Source organism: Cydia pomonella, chromosome 7 (genome assembly GCF_033807575.1).
Source record: "Cydia pomonella isolate Wapato2018A chromosome 7, ilCydPomo1, whole genome shotgun sequence".
In the NCBI taxonomy this organism is placed as follows: domain Eukaryota; kingdom Metazoa; phylum Arthropoda; class Insecta; order Lepidoptera; family Tortricidae; genus Cydia; species Cydia pomonella.
This window is the reverse complement of record NC_084709.1, coordinates 13,948,161-13,972,394: the sequence shown is the minus strand read 5'-3', so window position 1 is coordinate 13,972,394 and position 24,234 is coordinate 13,948,161. Positions and strand designations below refer to the sequence as shown.

The window sequence follows — 24,234 nt, the reverse complement described above, 5'->3', positions numbered from 1 at the left end:
AGGCAATAACTGTTAAAAAAAAAACTACTGAAAACTTCCAATTACTTAATAGATAGGTACCTACATAAAGTGAAGTCCAATAGAAACAAACCAATTTACCTTCATTTCTTCGTTATCTCGTACGTTTTGTGGACAATCATTATTTTATCGACAGTTTATTATACTTAAAACTTTTATTTATACCAATTACTAGTTAAAATACATGTTAATTATTAATATTTCAATGAAAACAGCCATCGTAAAACTTTTAGGCTATACGTCAGATGTTATAATGTCAATGTGGAATTCTGTCATAGTTGTTTACATTATTAGCAATTTCAATTGGACTTTACTTTGCGTCTAGTAATAAAACTCGTGCAATATAAAGTTAGAAGATAATTAAGTTGAGTAATTGCTAAGATGAATAATAGGCAAAGTTGGCAAAGTAGGTACTTAACTATATTATACTAAAGGTAATAGGGTGATATTCTACCCAAAGGTTGCTTGGAAGAGATCGCAGTATAGTTCAAAGAGTATTGCAGTATTGTAATCTACTATAAAATGTATAAATATGTAACAATAACATACGACAGGTAAATACCCGTTAATTACTGCCTAAAAAAGGATTCCAGCTGTAGAGTTGTCGAACATACCTAATGCCTAATAGGTATGTCCTCGTTAAAGTGTAAATTTTGACAAAAGTAAACATATAGGTAGCCATGGCATAAGCTGTCACTTCGACGACTGGAATAGGCCCCTAGGTAGGGACCTATATATTTACTTACCTACTTTTTTATTGATTTAGTTTGATTTTGGATTTCATAACAGAATTAATAAGATCGAATGATCTTATCACACAAATAAATTAAATTTAACGCTATTAAAAATTAATTACGTGACGGCAAAAATGATGGTGCCAATCAATATCATTCAGATAAAATTGTTTAAAGTCATCCGGCATCCATGACAAAATTATAAAAGTGCTTCCATTGTAGCCACCGTCATCCATCAAGCGCGCCGCGCGACTAAACGCACACTATCGCACTCCCGCCCAAAAAGAGAAAAAGAAAATTTAAAAAGCATACACTCCCATTCCAACGGCAAACCCCGCCCACCTAGGCCGCCCGTGGGTGAAAAGGACCAATCGAGTGACTGGTAGAGCCGAACGGCGGTTGGAAATGCCGAGTAGAGCCGAGGGAGGCCGATCGTGCGCGCGAACAACAAAAAGTGTTGGGACTGGTTTAGTGTCGGGCCGCGTCCCAACGACGCCGCTCCCCGGTCGCTGTTCGGTGCGCAAGCGCATACTACACACTGTTTTGTTATTCCAAATTCTAATTACGAACGGATCAAACAATCTCAGTACAAGCTTGTGTGTGATGAATTTTTAATTGATGAAAATGAAACTGCAAACGGAATGGAGCGCATGATTTTAGTGTGTTTTCTATACTCAGTGATAACCAGTGATTGTGATCGACTAAGTGATTCGCATTTGATAAGGGAAATACAGGTACCTTTATTATATAAACATAATGTAAATTAAGTACGGTTCAATGTAGATGATCTTATCATCCGATAAGAATCAATAACACTTGGGAAGCGGACAACATTGACAATCTTCACTTTCCTCTTAATACAGATCTTTATCATAAGTATCTGATTAAAATGAAATAATGCTTTCGTTGCTAACATACCCCTTGCTATTAGTAGAATACAATATGTTTCATATTGGTGTAATTATAACTATTTACATACAACAATTCATGTATTAATAAATCTAACCTAAAACCATGATAACAATCAGGTAGATAGGTAAGATACTAACTAATAGTTACAACAAGCTTTATTAATTAACTAGATGGATTATTAACGTAGTATTTCAATAGGTATAAAATGTTATACATTGCTCTACCGTAGAGTTGATTTTATTTGTAAACTACAAGCAATGTAGAGTCTTGCTTGTGTGCGGCGCCCGACGGCAAGGAAAATGAATTGTACAAGCAAAGTTTATACTTAATATGTTTGTATTAAAATATTTAGGTTTATGTTTTTATCAAGCAAGGATCAATAGGTAGGTTACGTAATACTAACGTAGGTACTTTAATTGTTTGGTTTATCCTAATTAGAATTAATATCAACAAATAATAGCTATTAGCATTATAATTAGGCAGTGACTTCGGTAAATAAAATTAAATAATTACTTAGAATTGCGATGTTAATGCCTAATGTGGCTAGTTATACATATTTCGTTCACAAGAACAGGAGGTACCTACCTAGTTAAGTCACCAATACCTAAATCATGTAATGATAATCACAATGATAAACCTGTATGTAAATACAACATAAAACAAGGACATTAGAAATTATGTTGAAGTAGGTATGCCTACGGAATTATACTTTTTATATAAATTAAATCCTATAAAGGTACGATACGGACTAAACCATGCATTATGAATACTTTTAAATTTTGAATGATTCACGGTTAATAGCAAAGTTTATAGTTATAATTAAAAGAGGATATCTATGTTATTTGTTTTAACTTAAAAAAAATGTTGCTTACCTGTTTGGAACTGCAATTTTTTTTTTTAAATAATACTATCTATGTAAGATATAATGAAAAACATGTTTTGCTACACCCTTTCCAGGGTCCATTATGTACCTATGTATCATAGTGGTATGCAAATAAAAATCACTATCACTATCTCTAGCAAATAAAGAAAAAATAATGAAATCAATACACTGCGTACTTGAATAGTACGATAGGAAGGTAGTAGCTAGGTAGGTACTATATAACATAAATAGTAGGTAGGTATTTTAGTTATACATATACATTGCCATAGCAATAACAGTTGGTAATTAGGTCCTATTTAAACTAATCAATCAACACCAAAATATACGAGTATAAACCTCTTTTAAAATAGTCACTACCCCAAATGCTAAAAAAAGTTCCAGTAACAGCTAGATAACAAGTTTATCTTAACTTAAACATATAGGTAGTATATCTTAATAAATCACGACCATCGGACAGATATCGTCTATTTGCGTAAACAGATTAGGTATCTATGTTGAAATAACGAGTGTAACAAAAACATATCGGTAGCTATATGGAGTTAGGTAAAGTCTCAAGATAACTGTATACAAAATAATATTCGTTTAGTTAGTACATTTATGAATGCATGATAATACCAAATACTTACGTGTTGGTTTATTAAGTTACACTGGTTAATTTAATCATAAAAAATACTTGGATCTTTTGTTGTCAGTTGGGTAACCTACATATTTATTTTTTAAAGTTATTTAGCTTTAGTTCTACCTGGTAGGTATACGGTTAACATGTCACTTAATACGTGGTAATACAGTAGATAATGTTAGGTCCTTTCTAAACAAGAAGGGTGCTGAGTCAATTTCGTTTGATTCAATTTAAATATCTTTTATTTTATAACTTTTTTTCTGCTTAGCAATAAATAACAACTCATGCGCTTAAACTGTAAATACAAAATTAAATTATACATATTTAACAAATTCAAAAGTAAACTACACATTATAATACAATTAAAATTACAGAATATAAATAAACTAACAAAACCAGACAAATACAGCAATATGGTTAAAGTCGAATATTAAGGTTATAATGAACATGGCAAACGCAGTAAATTGTTATTACCTGAATAAACTTAAGATTTATTGTGAATGTTTTAACACTCACAAACGTACTTAATAGGTATGTCTGAATAAACTTTATCTAGTAAGACAAGTATCAACTGATCAATCTAATGAAGACAGAATAATGGAAAATGAAATTGTCAAAATACTTTATCTGCACATTTACACGTGTTTCTAATGATTGGCGCAGAATAGGTGTAGGTATATTGATATATGTGTACTATAGGTACATACAATGTGTGAATAACAAAAGCTTTATAGGTAAAATGCCACTTGAAATTAAAGAACGATGAACAGGACTATACTTTCTGTATAGGTATGTATTTGGGTGAGTCAACTTTTTCCGGTCACTCCTTGCAGTCGTTGCCAGGGTAACGGTCGCCTGGATCACTTTTAACTTTGGTTTTAATTAAGGTATTTAAAATAACTTATCTACAATAAATTTAAAAGTGGAAAAATTACTGTCTTGAGTGAGACTTGAACTTCGATCCAGAGGCCGTGAGTTCAAATCTCAAACAAGACAGTAATTTTTGCACTTTTAAATTTATTCTAAGCTTAGTAGCATCGTTCGCAGACGTTTCTGCTTGTTAAAAATTAACGTATCTACATTTTAATAGCAGTTTTAAGCCCTTATCATAATTATATTTATATTATTTTTTATATTATAGAACATTATTACACAAATTGACTAAGTCCCATGGTAAGCTCAATAAGGCTTGTATTGCGGGTACTTAGACAACGATATATATAATATATACATATTCATAAATAGTTAAATACACAGAATAAATGCCCTTAGATACCAGGATTTGAACCCGGGACCATCGGCTTCATAGGCAGGGGGGTCACTACCCACTAGGCCAGGCAGGTCGTCGAATGGGTCAACTACTTAACATAATATTAGAATGTACTATATCATTTCTTCTGATGAAGCATGCTACTATTGTCGCCTGGCTCACGGGACAGAATAACAACAAAAATTATACAACCTTTTGTTTCAGCAAAAATTTCAGCTTTAACAATTCCAAATATTTGTATGCCAACAGCGACTCAGTTATAAATAAAGTAACGATATGTAAAAGCTATATCGAATGCCAATGTCAATGTCATCCCACAGTTTTCCGAGAAGCCAGCGAGGTTCCGAGCTCGCATTGGTCGACGAACGCAGTTCCAAATTTGAATGCGGCGCAAGATGCGCAAACGCCGATCGATTAGATTCCGATAAGCTTGTGTGTTATGTAATGTTTGAGACGTCCGCCGGATATAGCTATACAATTATGAATAGGTATCTGGTCATGTACAAAAAAGTGCACATTTATTTACTAAACGTCAATATCGTTATGATTGAATGAATCACAAGTATAGTAAGCGGAAAATTATTAAAAAAATACTATTATAAATAGCGGACACCTTTAAAAGGAAACTGAATGAATTAACGCGCTATATGTATTTTATTTTTTAACATACTAACATTAGATGCACCTTATCTGAATGTTTTATGCTAACCTCACTCAGTGTGTGACAGGCAAGATTGGTTTATGTCAACTAACTGTTAATATTTTGTCATTTTGCAGTTGACGTCTTTCATAATGATTGGCATTTTAAGTAGGTATACCAGGTTTACTAACAATATTTAGGTAGGTATTCTATACGTACCTAACTTAACACATGGGATTTTGATCTCATATCAATTAGAGGTAGAAAATTGCTTTAAGTTACAATACGCTGTCTAACAGTCTCAATATTCATCAATCTACCTATCTATCTTATTTAGTTTTATGTAACCCTACCGATGTAATTATGTTAGCCGTATAATACAAAATCAATAAAAACAAAAAGAAGCGTAACCAATTAAGCGTTATAGGTTTAAAATTGATACTCTTACTTTAAGCGCTGGTGGCCTAGTGGTAAGAGTTGTAATCCTGAGGTCGCGGGTTCAAACCCCGACTCGTACCAATGAGTTTTTCGGAACTTAAGTACGAAATATCATTTGATATTTACGTCGCTTTTCGGTGAAGGAACACATCGTGAGGAAACCGGACTAATCCCAACAAGGCCTAGTTTATCCTCTGGGTTGGAAGGTAAGACGGCAGTCGCTTTTGTAAAAACTAGTGCCTACGCCAAATCTTGGGATTCGTTGTCAAGCGGACCCCAGGCTCCCATAACCCGTGGCAAAATGCCGGGACGGACGGGCGGGACAACGCGAGGAAGAAGAGACTCTTACTTTAATCCGTTGATGATCGCTCCAAGCAATTAATCAATATTCAAACAATTTGCTAAACACCAACCAACATCGTATTAGGCGCATTTCAATACAGAAATAAATCAAAGACCGTATTAATTATTCAAGCAGTTTAAGACAGACATCAGCCCTATCAGTGCATGTCTTTTTCAACTTAACATTGTCTTTTATCATAGGTTAGCAGCTTTCAATCCTTAATAGTGTATTTAAAAGATTTATATTTATTTCTAGTGGCATTGCTATACATATTGCTATATACTAAATTTACAATGTATAGTTAGCATAATATTTAATAAAGCTTTGACTAGTTTTATTAGACGATGTGATGTGTGCTAGAATCATTTCTGAATCAAAATCCTAACGAAAGATTCAAAATTTCTAAAGTTTTAACAAGATCGTCGTCGGTAGGCAGTCGGTGTGACCCAGTGTCCGGGTCCTACTAATCCAACAGTTTCCAACTGTGGTTTTAAGAAGGCTTACCCACTCTTTGTCTCTGGAGAGAGCTTAGTCTATTATTATGACAGCTTGAAACGCTTATCGAATGACCGGTACATTTACATTTTCCTGTTTGACGTCATCAATAACGACAGGCAGATAAATAGTAGCGATGCTAGAAAGAAAAAAAATAAACAAGGCTATCTGTAGAATTAATTATTAGAAATGGTACCCATCTATGGAATAATTTGTTTAAGTATTAATATTTATTTAAAAAATATAGTATATTACTTTCCTGTATACAAGCTACCTGTTATAATTATGCTATTAAAGATACCTAGCCCGTACTGAAATAATTTCTTCAAATTAGCTATCTATTGTTTAACGTTTATATTGCTTTACAAATTGTAGTACCTTTATACTTACATAACGTAATAAAAACAAATTATGAATACCTTGAGTCCTATTCATAATTATTATTAATTATGAAATGTATATACCTATGTATACCCAGTGAGCTCCTTGTTACCACAAATAAAGGAAAATGATATAAGTATTACTCTACTTTTTTATTAATTTAAGTACATGTAACAAAAATTTATTTTTGACGTTGTAACGGTTTTAGAGGAGTTATCCTAAAATAGTTACACATCGTATAACCGAGGCGTTATAAAGCCACGTGTGCCGCTATCAGCTTATTAAGATTAGGGATGCTCCAATTAAGATAATTGATTCTTACGGACCTCCCGTCGGATGGACAAAAAAACAAGAGAAAAAATATACTTTGGTGTGTTTATTTATGTGAGGACCCACAAGAGAACATAGAGTTTACCAAGTTCTAAGTTAAAAAATAATTGTACATTCATTATTAACATTTATATCTTGAAATGGCACAGAATATTGGGTCACAAATGTCATCACTTCTTCACTAAATATAGGATTATAGGTGTTTATTAATTTAGATGAATTGGAAAGTTTTTTCATAGAATCCAATTGTATACTTACGTAGGTAATATTCTATGTTTAAACATCTACCATTACAACTCTAATGACCATGAACCAGATATTTTGTAGGTAAAATTACAAAAATAGAAACCATTTGATTTGATACTAGTAATTTACTGTTAAAGTGAAATACTAGGTTTGCTTTTTTTACATAACCTGTCATATTTATACAGTATTAAATTGATATAAAAACCATAACTGAAAATCAGCGTAGCGGAGTGTGCCATGTGGCTCATAACGTGACACCAAGCTGAGTGAGGACCATTTAGCGCAACTCTTTGTTTTGTGTTATTATTTTTAGTTAGTTTATAAGGTTGTGTATTGGTACTAATAAATGATTATCTTCTTTTTAGGGTTCCGTAGCCAAATGGCAAAACACGGAACCCTTATGGATTCGTCATGTCTGTCTGTCTGTCTGTCCGTATGTCACAGCCACTTTTTTCCGAAACTATAAGAACTATACTGTTGAAACTTGGTAAGTAGAATCTGGTAGGTAGTAGGTGGTTATGTGAACCGCATTAAGATTTTCACACAAAAATAGAAAAAAAAAAACAATACAAAATAATTCTGGGGGTTCCCCATACTTAAAACCGAAACTCAAATTTTTTTTTCCTTAAACTTACCGTGTGGTGTATCTAACTCCCTGTAACTTCTAAAATAAGAGAATGATAACGCTAAAAAAAATATATGATGTACATAACCATGCAAACTTCCACCGAAAATTGGTTTGAACGAGATCTAGTAAGTAGTTTTTTTTAATACGTCATAAATGGTACGGAACCCTTGCCTTCATGGGCGAGTCCGACTCGCACTTGGACGCTTTTTTTCTTCTTTCTTCATATAAATATAAAAGCGTGTTTAAAAGAGCTATACGGCTAAATTTTCTTTAGGAAGTTTAGGAACACATTTTGAGGCGCATGGAAACCTAGACGTGGCGTTATCTGCCACTTAGCGTCAAAAACCGCGACGAGAAAATAATCTTATTCATAAAATAATAAACAATTTACGGCAGTGGGTGTAAAATCACAATGTTTATCATTGGTATCGAGTTATAGGCGATCAAGGATGATTTATGTAGCGAGATGGGCTACTGCTTAGGCCTGATCACTCGATTGTGATCACATCCGATAGTGGTACGATCGCCCGCGCATCGATCACACGGTACGCTATCGCCGTCGAGACGCTTGGGCAAATAAAGCTGTGCTATAATAGGGCATTATATGGTCGTGCGCCTTTAATAGTTTTAGATCACACTTGGAATACCATTCCTTGTTCGTGGAAAACGATTTTTATTCTTTATGTTGTTATAATAAAAATATTAATATGAAACGATTGTTGGTCCAAAAACAGCCCAAAATAGTTTAATATCTTATACTTAACAACTGGTATTTAGGTAGGTACTTGTGATATTATGTTTGTATCACTATGCTCTACAATCACTTTAAACCTGCAATAACTGTTTAAATGTCATTGATAATAATTTAATCGGTATCTTAAGGTCAAAACGTCAATGGCCATAAACATTTAATTTTAAATTTAACAAAGCATTATCAAGCACTGCAGGTATTTTCCTTTTGATTCGAAGATTTATAACACTTATCGTAGATATTGTGGAGATATCACTACCAAAAATGTAATTTGCGATAAAATTGTGATTTCTTTTTCACTTATCACCATATCCATTCCCAGTCGATGGTCAGATAACATTTAAGTAGGTTGTGATTTGTTGATGTGATTTTATTTGGGGCAATATTTATATCCTCGGTAGTAGTTAGATCTGTCGGATAGAATCATATTACTTATCTGATCTAATATTGGTAAGTGTTTATTGTATTTATCAGTATTTAACCAACATGGCCCTTACGCTATGGTGTGTAATTTATTGGTATTGCTATAAATTTGTTTTTTTACCCATGTCCGTCTCCGAGGCTTTGTTCCATGATCGTTAGTACTAGAAAACTGCAATTTGGCATTGGCAATGTATAAATCAATCATGGCGACCAAAATAAAATCGAAAGAATAAAGTTTAGGGTACCTCCCCTACACATGTGAAGTGGGGATGATTTTTTTTCGCTTCAACCCTATGATGTTGGGTGTCGTTAGATAGGTCTATCAAAACGAATACTGGTCTTCAACAACTAGTTTTTGATAAAGCACATACGCACAATACCTACACCAAAACCAAAGTTAAGTAGGTATTCTAACATGACGTGCGACTTGCGTCAGATGTACGAATTGACGCAAGTATTGGGAGCACTCAAATGTAGATAACATAAACTGAAAACTTGATCTCAAGTCGTGTGAACTTAATTCATTATTAATTTATTTATTCCTTTTTGTTAATTCCTTTCTGTTAACCGATTTTTTCGAACATAAATCATTACTTAGCGTACCTACTTATATTTGTATTCCGCGGTGCCGGTAAGAAACGGCGGCGTTTGATTTAGTGTAAACATTATCGAATAAACGACTTTCTTATCTTAAGTATTGTGGCACCTATTTGACACATATCTAAAATTATATACTGATGTGTCTCACTTGTATTTTCGCCAATGTCAGAGCATGCCATAGAAGTATTATAATAAATATCTACTAACCTACAAAATAAAAAATATGAATAATAGACGGTACTAAACTTCTATTGTGAGCAATACAATCCGGATATATAGAGCAAAATCATGTCTCCTTTGTAAAATTTAAATTAAATGGTAAATTAATAACAAAACATAAACGTTACATAACTCATCGATATTATTGATTATTGCATTTCAATTGATTAAGCGTGGTTAAGACGAAAGTATCGGACAACCGCGCGAGATCGCCTTTCCATACAAATGTACCTAATAATCGGAATAGTCCTCATTTTTTTATCTGGATATTAACATTATAGAAAATATTGTTACACAATTTGAAGTAAATTAGCCACATTTATGTCCCTTCGTTTGTTTTTTCGATTGTTTTATTATTATTATTAATGGTACGAGTATAAGCGTTTAAAAAATTATATGATATTTGTTTTTCGCTCCTAACTTTTACTAGATAATAATTAAGAAATTTAAAAAAAAATTAAACGAAGGGCATAGCTATGGTTATTATACCTACATCAAATTATGTAAAAATATTTTCCAAAATGTTAACATCCAGAGAGGAAAATGGGGACATTTGTATGGACGACCGTGCACTATCCTCTTAAAGGTCCGAAGAGCACAAAAAAGTGAGGCAATATAATATTTAACCTACTATGTTTTGTTGGATAAATTTTCTAACGCGGTCTCTAAACTACTATCTTGTAGTGTTTTTGTATTCAGTGTATTAATAATTACAATAAATTATACTGCAGGCGAATTCTCAACATGTTCACTGTTGTGTTAAAAAAAGTAATACATCAGTTGCGTTACATTTTCAGGCAATTTCAACGGTTAATTTTGAGCTCTTGAAATAATTAGGAGTCCGTTGTTATCTATTATAATATTTAAAAACAAAAAAACGTTAATAATGAGGAAATTTAGCATAGTTTTTTAATGTATTTGAACTGTTAGTTATTGCAAATTGGTCAAAGTTAAAAAAATATTAGGAAATTAATAACCTATAACAATTCGAAAGTAGCTCATTTATTTATTTATTTAAACTTTATTGCACAATATAACAAATAAAGTACAAATGGCGAACTTAATGCCTAAAGGCATTCTCTACCAGTCAACCACCATTCTGAGTTGAAATAATTTTCTATGACATATAGCACAAGAACTATTGTATTGTACAAGAACTTACGTAAATAATTCTTTACTCTTAAGGTAAAAACCGTTATATAAACATAGCTGTTTGAAATATTATTGGAGAGATGACTTTGTAATATAATACCCACCTATACGTGTTTCACAGAAAACAAAATTGAAATAAGATCTTATCATAGAAATCTGCATGCGTCAGAACTCTACAGCTATCATAGAACCAAAATATAAAACGTATAGGGAAGTATAACGTTTAATGACTCTATAAATAAGAATAAGTGTTGATACACCACGCTTATTAAAATTCAGCTATTTGCGAGAGCTTGTACCTAGATTTCTAGCATTAAATATGAAAAAAAGACTGGCTGCTATTTATATATATTTTAATGTCCGTTTGCTGTTTAAATATATGAATAATTCTCATCAGCTGTTGCAATTCCTTTCAGTTAATTTTCTTAGTCATGCAACAAGGTTTGTTATATTAATTACAAAATATTCTTAAAACATCGACTTCTTCTTCATCAGTGCAGGCTGTTAAATGTTAATCGCTTACAAATGAATGTTTAAAATCGATACTAGTCCGGATACATATCAGAATTACAAATTTCCTTGGCTCTCTGATATCTTTAAGAATTTAGTGGTAATAAAAATCACAGCTCGGTTGGCTAACACCGTTTAATGCGCGTTTATCGCTTATCGCCGCGATATCGCCTTGTTCGCACAATCAGTTAATCAAAGTGCAAGCGACCCGATAGCGCTGACGACTTTCGATAACGCACCTGAATTATCTTAATTGATTGTCTCTTTTTGACAAAACACCGGCCCGTGAATATTATTTAGTTCTCTTTGAAGTTGCGCAAGGACAAGCGAAACAGTTACATAAACGTGTGATACCTAAGTACTAAGTCTATCTTTTGTTTCAGATACGGGGCATGGACTGGCCGAGCACGTGAATTTGCCCGCGATGTTAGCACTGAGTTCGGTTACGCGTCTGTAATCGAGTCACATTAGACTGACAGTTGAAATGCGGATAGGGGAGCGGACTTATAGTGCGTGTGTGTAAAAGCGATGCATGGTTTGTGAGGTCGGAGCAGCGGTCATGGACATGAGCGGAGAGGGTGGCGGAGCGGGCGCGGGAGCGGGCACGCTGCAGCAGCGCTGGTATGACAGCCGCGTGAACGGCAGCCCGGCCGCCGGCGACGTCAACTCGGACGCGAACGGGGACGGGTTCTTCCACTCCCCGCTGGAGGGCGGCCATCACAGCCGCGCCCGCTACTACCATCAGCAAATGCACCCCTCCTACTCGGCCGCGGTCAGCTCGCATGGTAAGTATTATATTCCCTTAGAAGAAAATTGTTGACTTGGACCGTCCAAATATTAATAAAAGGAACCCTTGTTATTTTTATATTCTTATACAGTTTTGAGTTACTTATCTAAATATTAAAGAATTGTCGTAGATATTCGGCGACAAATCCGAAATTGTAGTACATACTTATTAATTTTCAAAACATCACAATCTTGCTTGAACATTATTCTACATATAGGCAGTTGTTTAAGTATCTTACGAGAGACGGTTTAGTTGCTATGTAATTTTAGCGAAATTCCGATTCGCGAGGAATCTCAGCGCGACAGCAGAGCTGAGCAGGTCCTGCCGCCGGTAGGCAGCATCGGGCCTTATCGTACATCAGACTATATCTCTTCAAAACTCCTCAATTAATTCAACGGCCCGGACAACTCAAACTCGCCATTCTGTAGGTGACAAGTTAGGTAAACACGATTTAAAATGGACCCGGGTCCCTTAAAAAAATGAGATGCGTTTTGTTTTTTCTTTTGAGGCTTAATTTTATGGAGGCTATAAAGTTTTTCGTGGAGACAGGTGGCTCTTCTTTATAGTTTAACGACTCGGTCGGGCACGGAGGAAAGTTCATCTATAGCGGGGTGCTTAGAGGCCAGATTGGCGTGCCTGTGCGAGGGGGCGATTAGAATTTATTTAGCGGTGCGTCGGTAGTGATGTGACAGACAAGAAACTGTGTCATTTCTCGGAATCGGAACAGGGAATTGATTTGGTCGCGTTCCCAGCAGTAACGTGCGTTGGTTTATACGGACGGAGTTTGTCGTTAACGTGTCGTGTCGAGTGTCGGGCTTCTTGTCGCCCTGATTACATCTGGATTTGGTGAATTCATTTGTGAACTCACGAGCGGTCACTCCATACACGTTAATAATTTAAGACATCGATTTCCATGAACAGATTAGGTCAACTTTGTTATTTAATTAAACTTTTTCCAACTGCGTCATGAAAATGTCTGAGTAGCTTTAAGATCCTGGATTATGTCATTGAAAAGTGTCCTTTAAGTTTCTTTGTTGATGGCTGCGCTCCTCATGGAGTGATAAAAAGTATTTTTTAGTGTAGTGAGGTTCACATAAAGTTGTTACGATGACAACTGGGATCGTTTACACCGCGGACAGTTTACGACCTCCCTGTATCGTCGCCTGACCACCGACTTAATACCTACTCATAGGTATAGTCCAGGGGCAGATTTACTGGTTATTATATATATATATGTGGTCTAATTGACGCGCAAGATTTGCGAATGGATAGGCACTATTAAAATAACAATATTGAATTTTCCAATTAAATTTCGAATCTGCTCACAAATGTTCACTAGAACAAGTTGAGAAATGCGTCTTGTAGAAGAGAACATTTTTGGCTAAGTTGAAACGGAGACGCTTCGCTTCGCGAGGGTAATGCGAGCGTTAATACTTTAAATGTTATTGAAATTAATTTATAATATGTACAAACATAAAAGTAATTATTCATTTTGAGTGTTTTGTAGAATAAATGCCAAGACCAAATTCGTTTAGTTTTTATATAATAGGGATGTTTCCATCTACAAACCTTAGGGCAGAATTGTATCCCTATAAATTCTTTTGGATTATAAGATCATGTTAAACTACTTTTAGGGGACCTGTAATGACTATATTTTTGTAAATATTGAATTTAAAATATCTTTTGCACACGTCACGTGACCAAACTCGAAGTCGAAACGTCATTGAAGATTCTGATGACGTCACAACTCTCGGATTGACACTGTTGACAGTTAGGCGATAAACAACAAATGACAAATGTCAGTTGACAGCTCGTATCTTCTACGTGTGTATGTAGTTATGTGTCAAACCGTAAACTGTGACGTCACACAATTTTCAAAGAGCGTTTTGGGCGCGAAAGCATCTTTCAAAATATATTTTGCTAATTTAACATATTTAAAGCCGTTTTTAGTATAAAAGTTGAATTTTAGGGCAACTTTTAGTTAATATAGAACGCAATACAAGCGTTTCAAAAATTGGAATAAAAAAGGCAACAAGGAGGAGGAGGGGAGGGAGGTGTAAGGTATATATTGTAAAAGGTTTTATTTTGAATTAGTTTTACATGCTTTATGCCGTTTTTGGACACCTACGTATAAAAAGGTAGTCGCGATGATAATTACACATGCCTTATTTGCCTTAATGATCTTTTTTGCCGTGAACATTATGCTGCAATTACACACTCTTTGGAATGTTGCTGGCGCGAAATAGACTAAAAGGTAAGTACTTATACTTAATTAGGGTTTTGAAAGGGGTTGAAATACGCAAAGTACTAGTTGTTTAAAATTTTTGCGATGTCTTTTCAATATTTTTAAAGATACACATCACATTGATTCAGTTTGTTGAAAGATACACATGATACGACAGGCTAAATGTATGGAAACAAGCTTATATGACAATAAAAACAGTGACTGATGTGATGGAGTTTTATACTACTCACTGACAATTAAAAAATCAATATAGTTACAACATATTAATTACTAGTTAAACAATTTGTAAAGCGATTAAAAAGGGCGATATGTAACTTTTACCAAAATTATTTTTTTTCCATCTTTTTTTACAATAGGTATACTTATTAGGTTATTTTAATACTTAGGGTGTATATTTAATCTTTTGGGGTTGTCTAATGTACGTTTTTGATTACTAATATGCAATAATAATAATTGAAACATGGCATATATGTTTCCATACTTTTCAGGGTATAAAATATCGACACGGACAAAATACAAAAACTATGTAGGTTACCTAACACACTACCTTAATGTAGGAGTACCTAAGATCGTGTATACATGTTTTTACAATGAAATACGCAAATGACCCCCCCCCCCCCCTAGAGAATAATCTTTTTAACTAAATGTATGCCCCTCCCCTTGGCCCATCAGCTGGCGACCCTTGGGTCAGATGGCAGTCTCTTTCGTAAAAACTAATACTGTCTATGTCTACGTTCTACGTTCTTGGGACTCGTTCCGAAGTGGACACAAGGCCGGGACAACGCGAGATGATGATGATGGTCAAGAGCCATGCCATTGCTCTTTGACGTATTTTACCTATAACACGTCCACTTTTCGTTTGCAAGGTTTGTTAACTTTGCCCATCATACACGTTGCTTTTCGCAGCAGCGCCACGCCCGGCGAGTAATCTGTTCTACTTATTTTCCTCAACGTTAGGTTTCTCCGAGCATCCCAAAAGCCGAGCTGGCCCGATCGTTGAAGCGACACCCTCCTGTATTTTATTTTTTAATCGTTTACAAAGTTGTGATGGGAACGCTGGCTGAGTAACTCGATACAAGGTCCTCCATTTGACACGTTCGCTTGATTTATAATGTACTCACTCGATTCATCATTTGGAGAATATTTGTTTTTTTCAGTTTACGATTCACTTTATTGGTTTTTTTTTTTATTATTTTTTTATTTATGTAACAAACATGTGACACCTTTGGCTTGTAGAAAATGTTGAAGATCAAAACATTTTGCTTTAAGACACAAATATGAATTTAGTTATTTATTACGTACTTAGTTACTTAAAGGCTATAATAATATTGATCGCAAAATACAATATAATTTAATTGAATATGATCGAACTGGAACCCATATTTTCTAACTGGCAACGAATATTTAGCACTTCACTATTGAAATTAAGAATCCAAGTGGCATTTTAACCTCTAGCTGGAGGGAAAAAAAAAACATTAAAACGTGACAGACTATCATGATTACAATTTTTTTTTATGGTGGTTCAGATTCTGGAAAAAAAATGATCATGATTGATCCTTCCGCAACTATGAACTTTTGTTTGGCAAATGTACCTGCCTATCAAAATGTTGCCTGTAAATGAACAATAGTTAACGCAAGTGTTTTTGGTTTATGTAACACTAGCGACCGCCCCGGGTTCGCACGGGTAAACCTTAACAAATGATATACCTAAATCTAGTAAGATTAACCTACACCTACAGAGCACAGGAATCACTCTGTAGGTCAAAACCGCATGAAAATCCGTTCAGTAGGTTTTAGGTTTATCGCGAACATACAGACAGATGCGGCGGAGGACTTTGTTTTTTAAGAAGTAGTGATATTAGGTACGGTAACATATTTAGCAAAAAAATTCTACCTACCCATAAGTATATTTTTTACATGTCTTAACGAACTGATTCAAATTTCGAACCCTTTATTCATTTCCACCTCCTCAAAACTAAAAGAAAAGCGAAAACAAGTGCGCATCGTGTTCTTTTTCCCCACAAGTTTAGGCGACTAGCTACACAGCAAATGAGATTTTTCCAATTACCCCGTCCGAACAAGACGGACTGTCTGTTTCATCAGCCCTTCACTATCTGTACCGCACACTGAATCGAGGTGCACTTTGCCTTTTGTAAAGGTTCAGTTGTGCTGGAAATTGGGTGCTCTGCTATCTAGTTCCTATTCACGTTTGTTCAATCAATGTTGTCAACTGTTTTTATATATTGTGCACTTTACAATAAAGTGCTGCTGCAAAAAGTCCCAACGTGTGATCGAGGTTATAAATATGCAAATACATATACTTAAAGCTTTGTTACTTTTGTGATCGGTTAAAATTTATAATTATTTGCACAATCGTGAGCAAAATTGCATACTAATAGGTATTCACTTTAATATCGATTATTTGATGAAAAATAAAAGTTGACTTAAAATTTGCTTTTATAACTAAAATAGGATATCTTTTCGGAACGTACAGTTAAAATAATATTTCACTAGTTTCAGTACAACCTTATCTCTCATTAAAAGAAATACTGAAAGAAGACCCCATTTAATGTTTCTAATTCTATGCAAACACGCCTAAATAGGGCACTAACAATGCCGCATTACATAGGACCATCGTGGGATCCATGGATCCTAGCTCCTTTGTGGTTTGGCAACGTGCGTGTCACACGTAAGTACACGGTGCGTGCGCATGTGAGCCTCGCGCGTGTGTGCGTGCGCACGGACCCGCAGATTGGTGCAATTAGCCGGGGGGCGGGGCCTGCGTACGCGGCGACATCTCCTCCCCGGCTGTGTGCGTCGGACGCTAAATTATTTAAATTAATCGATTATTTAGTCTTATTGCGATCCGATGGGCACAATTGGCCGTGTGTTATAATGATGTTAGGTACGTCTGGAATCGAAATTCCAACTTAACAAGGGACGTTTTTGCAAACAAAATTGCAAATGCTTTGGTGACCATTTCAATCTGATATGAGAAAATTACTTAATATAATATTGTGATAAAAATAAGAATCCACGGGTCATAATGGTTTTAACTGTTTTGGAACCAAACCAAAATCAGGAAAGTTTGGTTTATGTTTAACTAGATTTGGCATAGGTAGGTACTACATATCTAAATACCTACCTACAAATTTTTTAATCAAATGCAGCTCAATCTTTTAACTCAAATTTTTATTTATGTTTTTTTACCTAGGCAGATTCATACTGCTTATAAATTCTAACGCTGCCATAAACATGAGCCTAAACGAATAAATTAAAACAAGCAACACAACTTGAAAGTATTCGTGTTAGGGGCTGGGCATGCATAAACAAAAGACGGCGCGACTCGAAACAGCGAAGTGTAATGAAATAACACGAACTCGCTAAAACACATGTAGGTAGAAGTTATCTCGACAATACGCACCAATGCGCCAAACTTAGCCAATTTACATCGGTACAGGCGAGGGCACAAGTCATTCATACCTGTCACAAATTCATACCATAGAGATATAGGTACGTGAGTGGATAAACGCTTTCGTGTTGTTATTTTATCCCGTTAGCCAGGGGACAAAAGTGTGCTACTTTTAGTTTGTAAGAAAAAATGTTGAACCTCGTTCTATCAACATGCTTAGTAGATAAAGGCATGTTTGTATAATTAAAATACCAAAACACCAGGGTTTTAAGAGTGAGTCAGGTGAACGTAACCATGGCAACGAGTGACAAGAAAAAGTCGATTTACCTATCTATTGTCATAATTGTTGATAGAATCGTACAAAGTTCAAACATAATCTGAATAACGGAAGTTATAATCCTTACTTTTGTGATCCCTATTGCTTGTCACGTTCTGAAAATAGCAATTGGTAAAGATTGTCCGGTGAAGAAAAGTTTTTATTTTAAACGTGAATAATTTCAGTTAAGAATGTTATGATCACAGGAAAATAACAAAAAGGTTAAAATAAAGGTTTTTGTGTCAAATAACAAATCACTAAATATTTCAAACAGACACATGTGACACATGTCTAATACCTAATTTGAATATTTGGGTGAATCAACTTTTTTTGTTTTGTTATCCTGTCCCGTTGTCCAAGGGACAACAGTGGCACAGTTTGTTTGAAAAGACGTTATATGCCGTTCTATTAACATGCTTAGTAGGGGGCCCATTATGGACATTGGTTATAACGACCACAAAAACGCAAGTTTGATACATTTAAGTACCATAAAATCAGTATTTCAATGAACTTTTGTCCCCTGGACAACTAATCGTAACCATGGCAACGAGTGACGCTAAAAAGTTGATTCTCCCATTTATATTTATTACAGTTAATTCCACAGTGAATGCAATTAATTTTAAGCACCTACTGCTTTCGTTCGTAGTAATTACTATCACAATTATAAATCGATATCGTCATGACAAATATTTGATATCTATATATCTTATCTTATGACTTTGAAAAAACCGGAGCAACGCTAGGAAGATGATGATGATTTTATGCCTTTTTAGGGTTTCATACCAAAAAGGTACAAAAGGAACTCTTATGGTGCGACTCTGTCCTTCCATCCACCTGTCCGTCTGTCTGTCCGTCACTTCGCTAAATATCTGCTGGAGAAACACTTCGCTTAGCTATCGATTTGAAATTTGGAATAGTTATGAACAACGCTAACCCAGATACATTTAAAGTATTTTTTACCACACCAACTGGTAAAAACCCTCTTGATTGTTCAAAAACTAATGAGAAAGTTACATTTTATGCACATGTGGGGCAAAGTAATCAGGTGCATATTTTGAGTTGTTTCCTTGTTATTTATAATTTCCTTATTAGGTTTACAATATTAACATTACTATAAAATTTACGGGAAAAATATAATCAGACCTGTACTTTGGCAACTGTTTTTTAATTAGCGATAACATTTCTGAATTCAGTTTGCAATGTAACGAACTATACGTGTGTTTATTATACTTGAAATTTCAATGAGATTACATTACACACACCTTTTTCTCAAAGAATACACAGGTAGGGTATTTTTTTAAGAACAAGTTTGGAAATCGGTTCACATGATAGAAAATTATCCTCGAAAAACCAACATACGTCCATTAATCGCGCAAATTAGTTAGACAATTAGCCGATAGATGGCGCTGTACATTTTTATACTTTGAATAGGTACTTCTGATCAAGTCTTTCGCCTTTATAGATACACGAGATAATTTTAAGTTTGTACGGCATCCTCGATGCGCGAGTAAACGAACTCGCACTTGACCGTTTTTTTGTTTTTATAACGCTTCGAATAAGTAACACTGAAAACATTAATATGTATTTAGCACTTGTGCGCTCGCTGGTACGCAGGCATAGCTCACGCGAACGGAAATGGAGTATTGCTTAACTTTCCAGACGCGGCCGAATTTGCTGCCGGCCACAGATTACTTACTAGATAAAGCATATAAGGCCGCGCTTCCACCAGAGTTGTGCGAGGATGCGTAGTGCGAGGGATGAGGGATGTGTTTGTTAAGGACTAATAGAATCACTTCAGCCACCTTCGCTCAGCGCAGCTAGTTGGCAATTTCTATCGCTGCTTAACAAACACATCCCTCGCTATGTGTCCTCGCACATCTCTGGTGAAAACGTAGCCTACGATGATACGGAGGTCACCCTTCATTGCCGTTCCCATTAGGTACTTACCAATTTAATGTGAGAGAGCTACCGCTTGTTTTAGTCACTTCTACTATTCCTAAGTATCACAAGAACACAGCCGCCTCCAAACAATCGAAGTTATTTATGTAAACATAGATTTAGATATAGGTACAGTGAGTTGCGAAATTGCATGGATAAATTATGAATGAATTCTTTGATAAAGTCGCCATGCACTTTTGTGGCTTATGGTATCACGTACTTACCTACTAGTAGGTAAGTTGAAGTCAATAGAGACAAATATACCTACATATGTTAGTCTCTATAGAACTACTTTCGTCAAAAGGGTAGTTACTAAACACTTAACAATTCGCTACAAACTTCGTCCAATCTACACAAGTGATAATCCGCCACAGGCTTCGTCAAAAATTTACGAGATAAAATCCGCAACAAGCTTTGTCCAAAAACCTAACACTGCCCGTAGGAAGGCGTTGTTAATCCCCAAGGCAACACGTACCCGGCGCAAAAGTTCCAAAAATACTGGCTGCATTACCGCGCTGTACTGCCAGTGATATTTGCTGGACCAGATATGAGCCAGAACAAGGACCCCAACCTCGTTCTCTTAACCTGATTAACTAGATTTGTAATAAAAGTTTTCGCCTCAGGATACTAGGGTCCACCAGTTCCCACTGCAACCGGGACAAATATATACATATATATGTTAGTTAAATGTTCATGCCAAGTTTCATGTTACGAGTGTTTCAGTCTGTCGTTAAAGGGTATCTCCAATAAGTTCGATTGTAAGAGGGCGGCTTTTTGGGAGCGGGTTCTTATGACTCCAAGATCTGTGCTCTCGTAAAAAATATCTACAAAAATAAAGTTTTTGGGTTAAAGGGGCTATTGTGCTTAAAAGTCATAAATCACAACTCAGTGATGCGTTCGCGATGCAATATTTTACAAGTAGTAAAGCAACTACATGTGACGACCGCGTCTTCGTGAACGCTTCATAATGCAGAGTCTGTGTGAGGTAGTCTATGCTGTATACAGACGACCTTTCCAAACTTACCGTGTTATGGCAAGCGTGCAAGTATATGACCCTTTATTTTCTTGTAATACGTCATAAGATCCACACAATATATTATGTACGTACCCAACACCTAGGTATATGTAACACATAATAGGTTTATATACCACTAATAAACTTTTGTAGGTAAAACAGCACATGAAAGGTAGGATATTTATAATCTTACAGTTAGTTTTTCAAGACAATTACAATAACTCTTTGGACACTCTTTGTTAAACAATGTATTCGAGCATTTCAGGGATGAAAACATTTATTAGGATTCGTATAATACCTAACTACATAAGTATAAGTAGATCTATATATTTAAAAATTATTACCTACATTTTATAAAGTTAGATTTAAACTGTAATAATTAAACTTAAATAATCTAAATCTAGTGACCAATACCATTGATAGTTAAGTAATTTTTCTAAAACTCTTTTTCACTCGGTCATCAGTTGCCCATAATATAAATAAGGCATTGTTTTTCAAATATATTATCTCTCTCAAATATCTATTATAATACTCGTAGGTACGATAGCGCGCTCGAAAGCGGAGCGATACCAAGTTAATTGATATCGTGAGCACGTCTTTAAGTAAAAATCCAGTAACTACCTATACCTGTTACAATACTTGTCCGTTTTCTAACACACTTTTAAAACAGAACATTTCGTGTTTAATCAAGATAATGAATTTATTTTTAGGTAGTTGGTAGAGATTATATAAGTCCACTTATCTCAGTTTGTAAAGAAGCGCGGGGGTTTCCTGGTAGAAGGTAGCAAAGTTGTAGGAGTCAAGCTATTTAGTGTATACATTACATTTATACTTCCTTAATGTACCTACCTAATCCATGATAAAAGGGGAAAACCTAAAATTAAACAACAAACTACGGTAAGTGTATAAACCAAAATAAGAAAAACATAAAGAGAGAGTAATACAAATACATAAAACTTGCAAATTATCTGTTCCAGAAACAGTTTCTAATTGTATGTTGAATTTGTAATTAGAATCCTTCGTAAAACAGCATGCTTAAATGTTTGCTTTACAAATCGAACGCTGTGCATACTCGTAACAGAAGCTCATCAAGAATAATTAAGTATAATCTGCCGTTATCCATTAAAGCCGTTTACTGGCCGTCACAATACATTAACCGCCTCTTCTCAGTCGGATAACGTGACGCAACGGTCCTATTATGGACTAGCAATGACTGATTACATGAACTAAATACGCTAATCCCATTAAAACTTCAAGATAAAGTTAGATTTTTAAGAGGTAAGAATAGCTTTGCGATCCTAACGAAATAACGGTACTTTTTTCTATGAAATTCATTTCGGGAGAAAACGGTTTCCACTAACTAAATCTTAACAATTCATTGTGTCAATAACATACTATAAATCATGGAGAATGTAAAATTTTTAGAAGTGGAAAAACGTTTTCTCTTTTTGTATGAAAGAATGCTATACTTCCTGGATTTAATTTTTCAAAAGTGTTTTTCAATAAAAAGACACGTCACAATCGCTTAAGCCTTGTTCGGACTAGGCTAGTATTTTAGTCTAGTGGCGAGTAATTTAGTAGCTAAACTATTCGCTACTGCCTAAAAATCGTTCGCATTACAGTCGAGTAAGGCCGGCGCCCCACTGCAGCGCACGCTATGTACACGACCCACGTTCCTATACAAAATTTCGTGGGCTTGCCCACGGTTTGTATTAAAACGTGGGCCGTGGATGTAGCGTGCGCAGCAGTGGGGCGCCGGCCTAAAGCTCACAAGTCAGTGGTACTCTGTACTCTACATTTTCACGTCAACTAATGAACTCGACTAAATCGACAGGTTCGGACTTGTTTAGCCGGCGGCCGAGTGAGCACGGACGCGTGGTGGGGGGTGCTACTCGCTACTAAACTACTAAAAAAAATAGAATAAAATGGATTGACTCGACTAAATTACTTACTAATCCACTCGACTAATTTTTTGGTGTTCAGACACGTTTAGCTACTAAATTACTCGCCACTAGACTAAAATACTAGCCTAGTCCGAACAAGGCTTTACCTTCTTTCTAATGCTAAAAAACGGATTATAGCACTAATACTTCTTCTTCATTTGCCATGCCCTAATGTCGGCGACCACCTTTGCCATAGCATACAGTGTTTCTAATTTTCATTATAATACTAGTTTATAACCATTTTATTTACAATAACAATATACATAATAGATATATACAGAGGTATTACTATATTTTCTTTAGTTATCAATCTAAAAACTAGCCTGCAACTTTATTTCATCTTATTATGTCACTGCGAATGGGTACACTAAGTAAGTAAGCCCACAGACTAGGCAAGCTTCTTTCCCTAGTTAGCTTTGATACCTAAGTACTAAGTAGTCTTCTTCCTCCTGCCCTTATCCCACGTACGTACTAAGTAGTGTACTTTACAATACATTCGTGCAAGTCGCCTATATCGTGCTATAAATTACAATCTATTTTTTATCCCTTTGTTGCATTCTGTAAACATGTTAGCGGCCGCGCGTGGCGGAGGTATCGATTAGTCGGGCCCTGTAGTGGTAGTTACAATTAGAAAAATCGATCGCTACCAAATAGAAGAGAAACAACAGTTAGCGTTATTGCCGGTGCTTACCGCTTGAAAGTTCGCCTGACTCTATCGCCATCTACGTGCGCACTAGGTGACCTAATTAGTTAACTTTTTCGAATCGGCGGTTTGCTCTAGTTTCCTTCCCCTAACATTTGTTGTAATAGAGTTTCATTTGGACATAAGAAAACAAGCATGATATCGAAAACTATAGATTCAAATAAATTTCGAAGCGGTAGACTTTAATTACTAAAACAGGCTAACAAGTATAAACAACCACCAAAATGTAGCGTGTCAGTTTATAGTTAGTTAATTTTCTTCCGCCCTTATGACTTTTAATTTA

General features: G+C 35.3%; 1 protein-coding gene across 6 annotated transcripts in view; it reads left to right on the top strand.

Moving 5' to 3' along the window:
- Positions 1-1,206: 1,206 nt before the first annotated feature.
- Positions 1,207-24,234, top strand: part of LOC133519882 (GATA-binding factor C) — a 104,566-nt gene continuing 81,538 nt past the window's right edge. For 3 of the 6 annotated variants that reach the window (XM_061854067.1, XM_061854066.1, XM_061854065.1), the window contains exons 1-2: positions 1,211-1,486; positions 11,976-12,377. In XM_061854067.1, coding sequence (XP_061710051.1) covers positions 12,125-12,377 — 253 coding nt within the window. In that variant the 5' untranslated portion in view covers positions 1,211-1,486; positions 11,976-12,124. Of the gene's footprint in view, positions 1,487-11,975; positions 12,378-24,234 lie in introns of all 6 variants that reach the window. The other 3 variants (XM_061854064.1, XM_061854063.1, XM_061854062.1) reach the window with 2 other exon arrangements.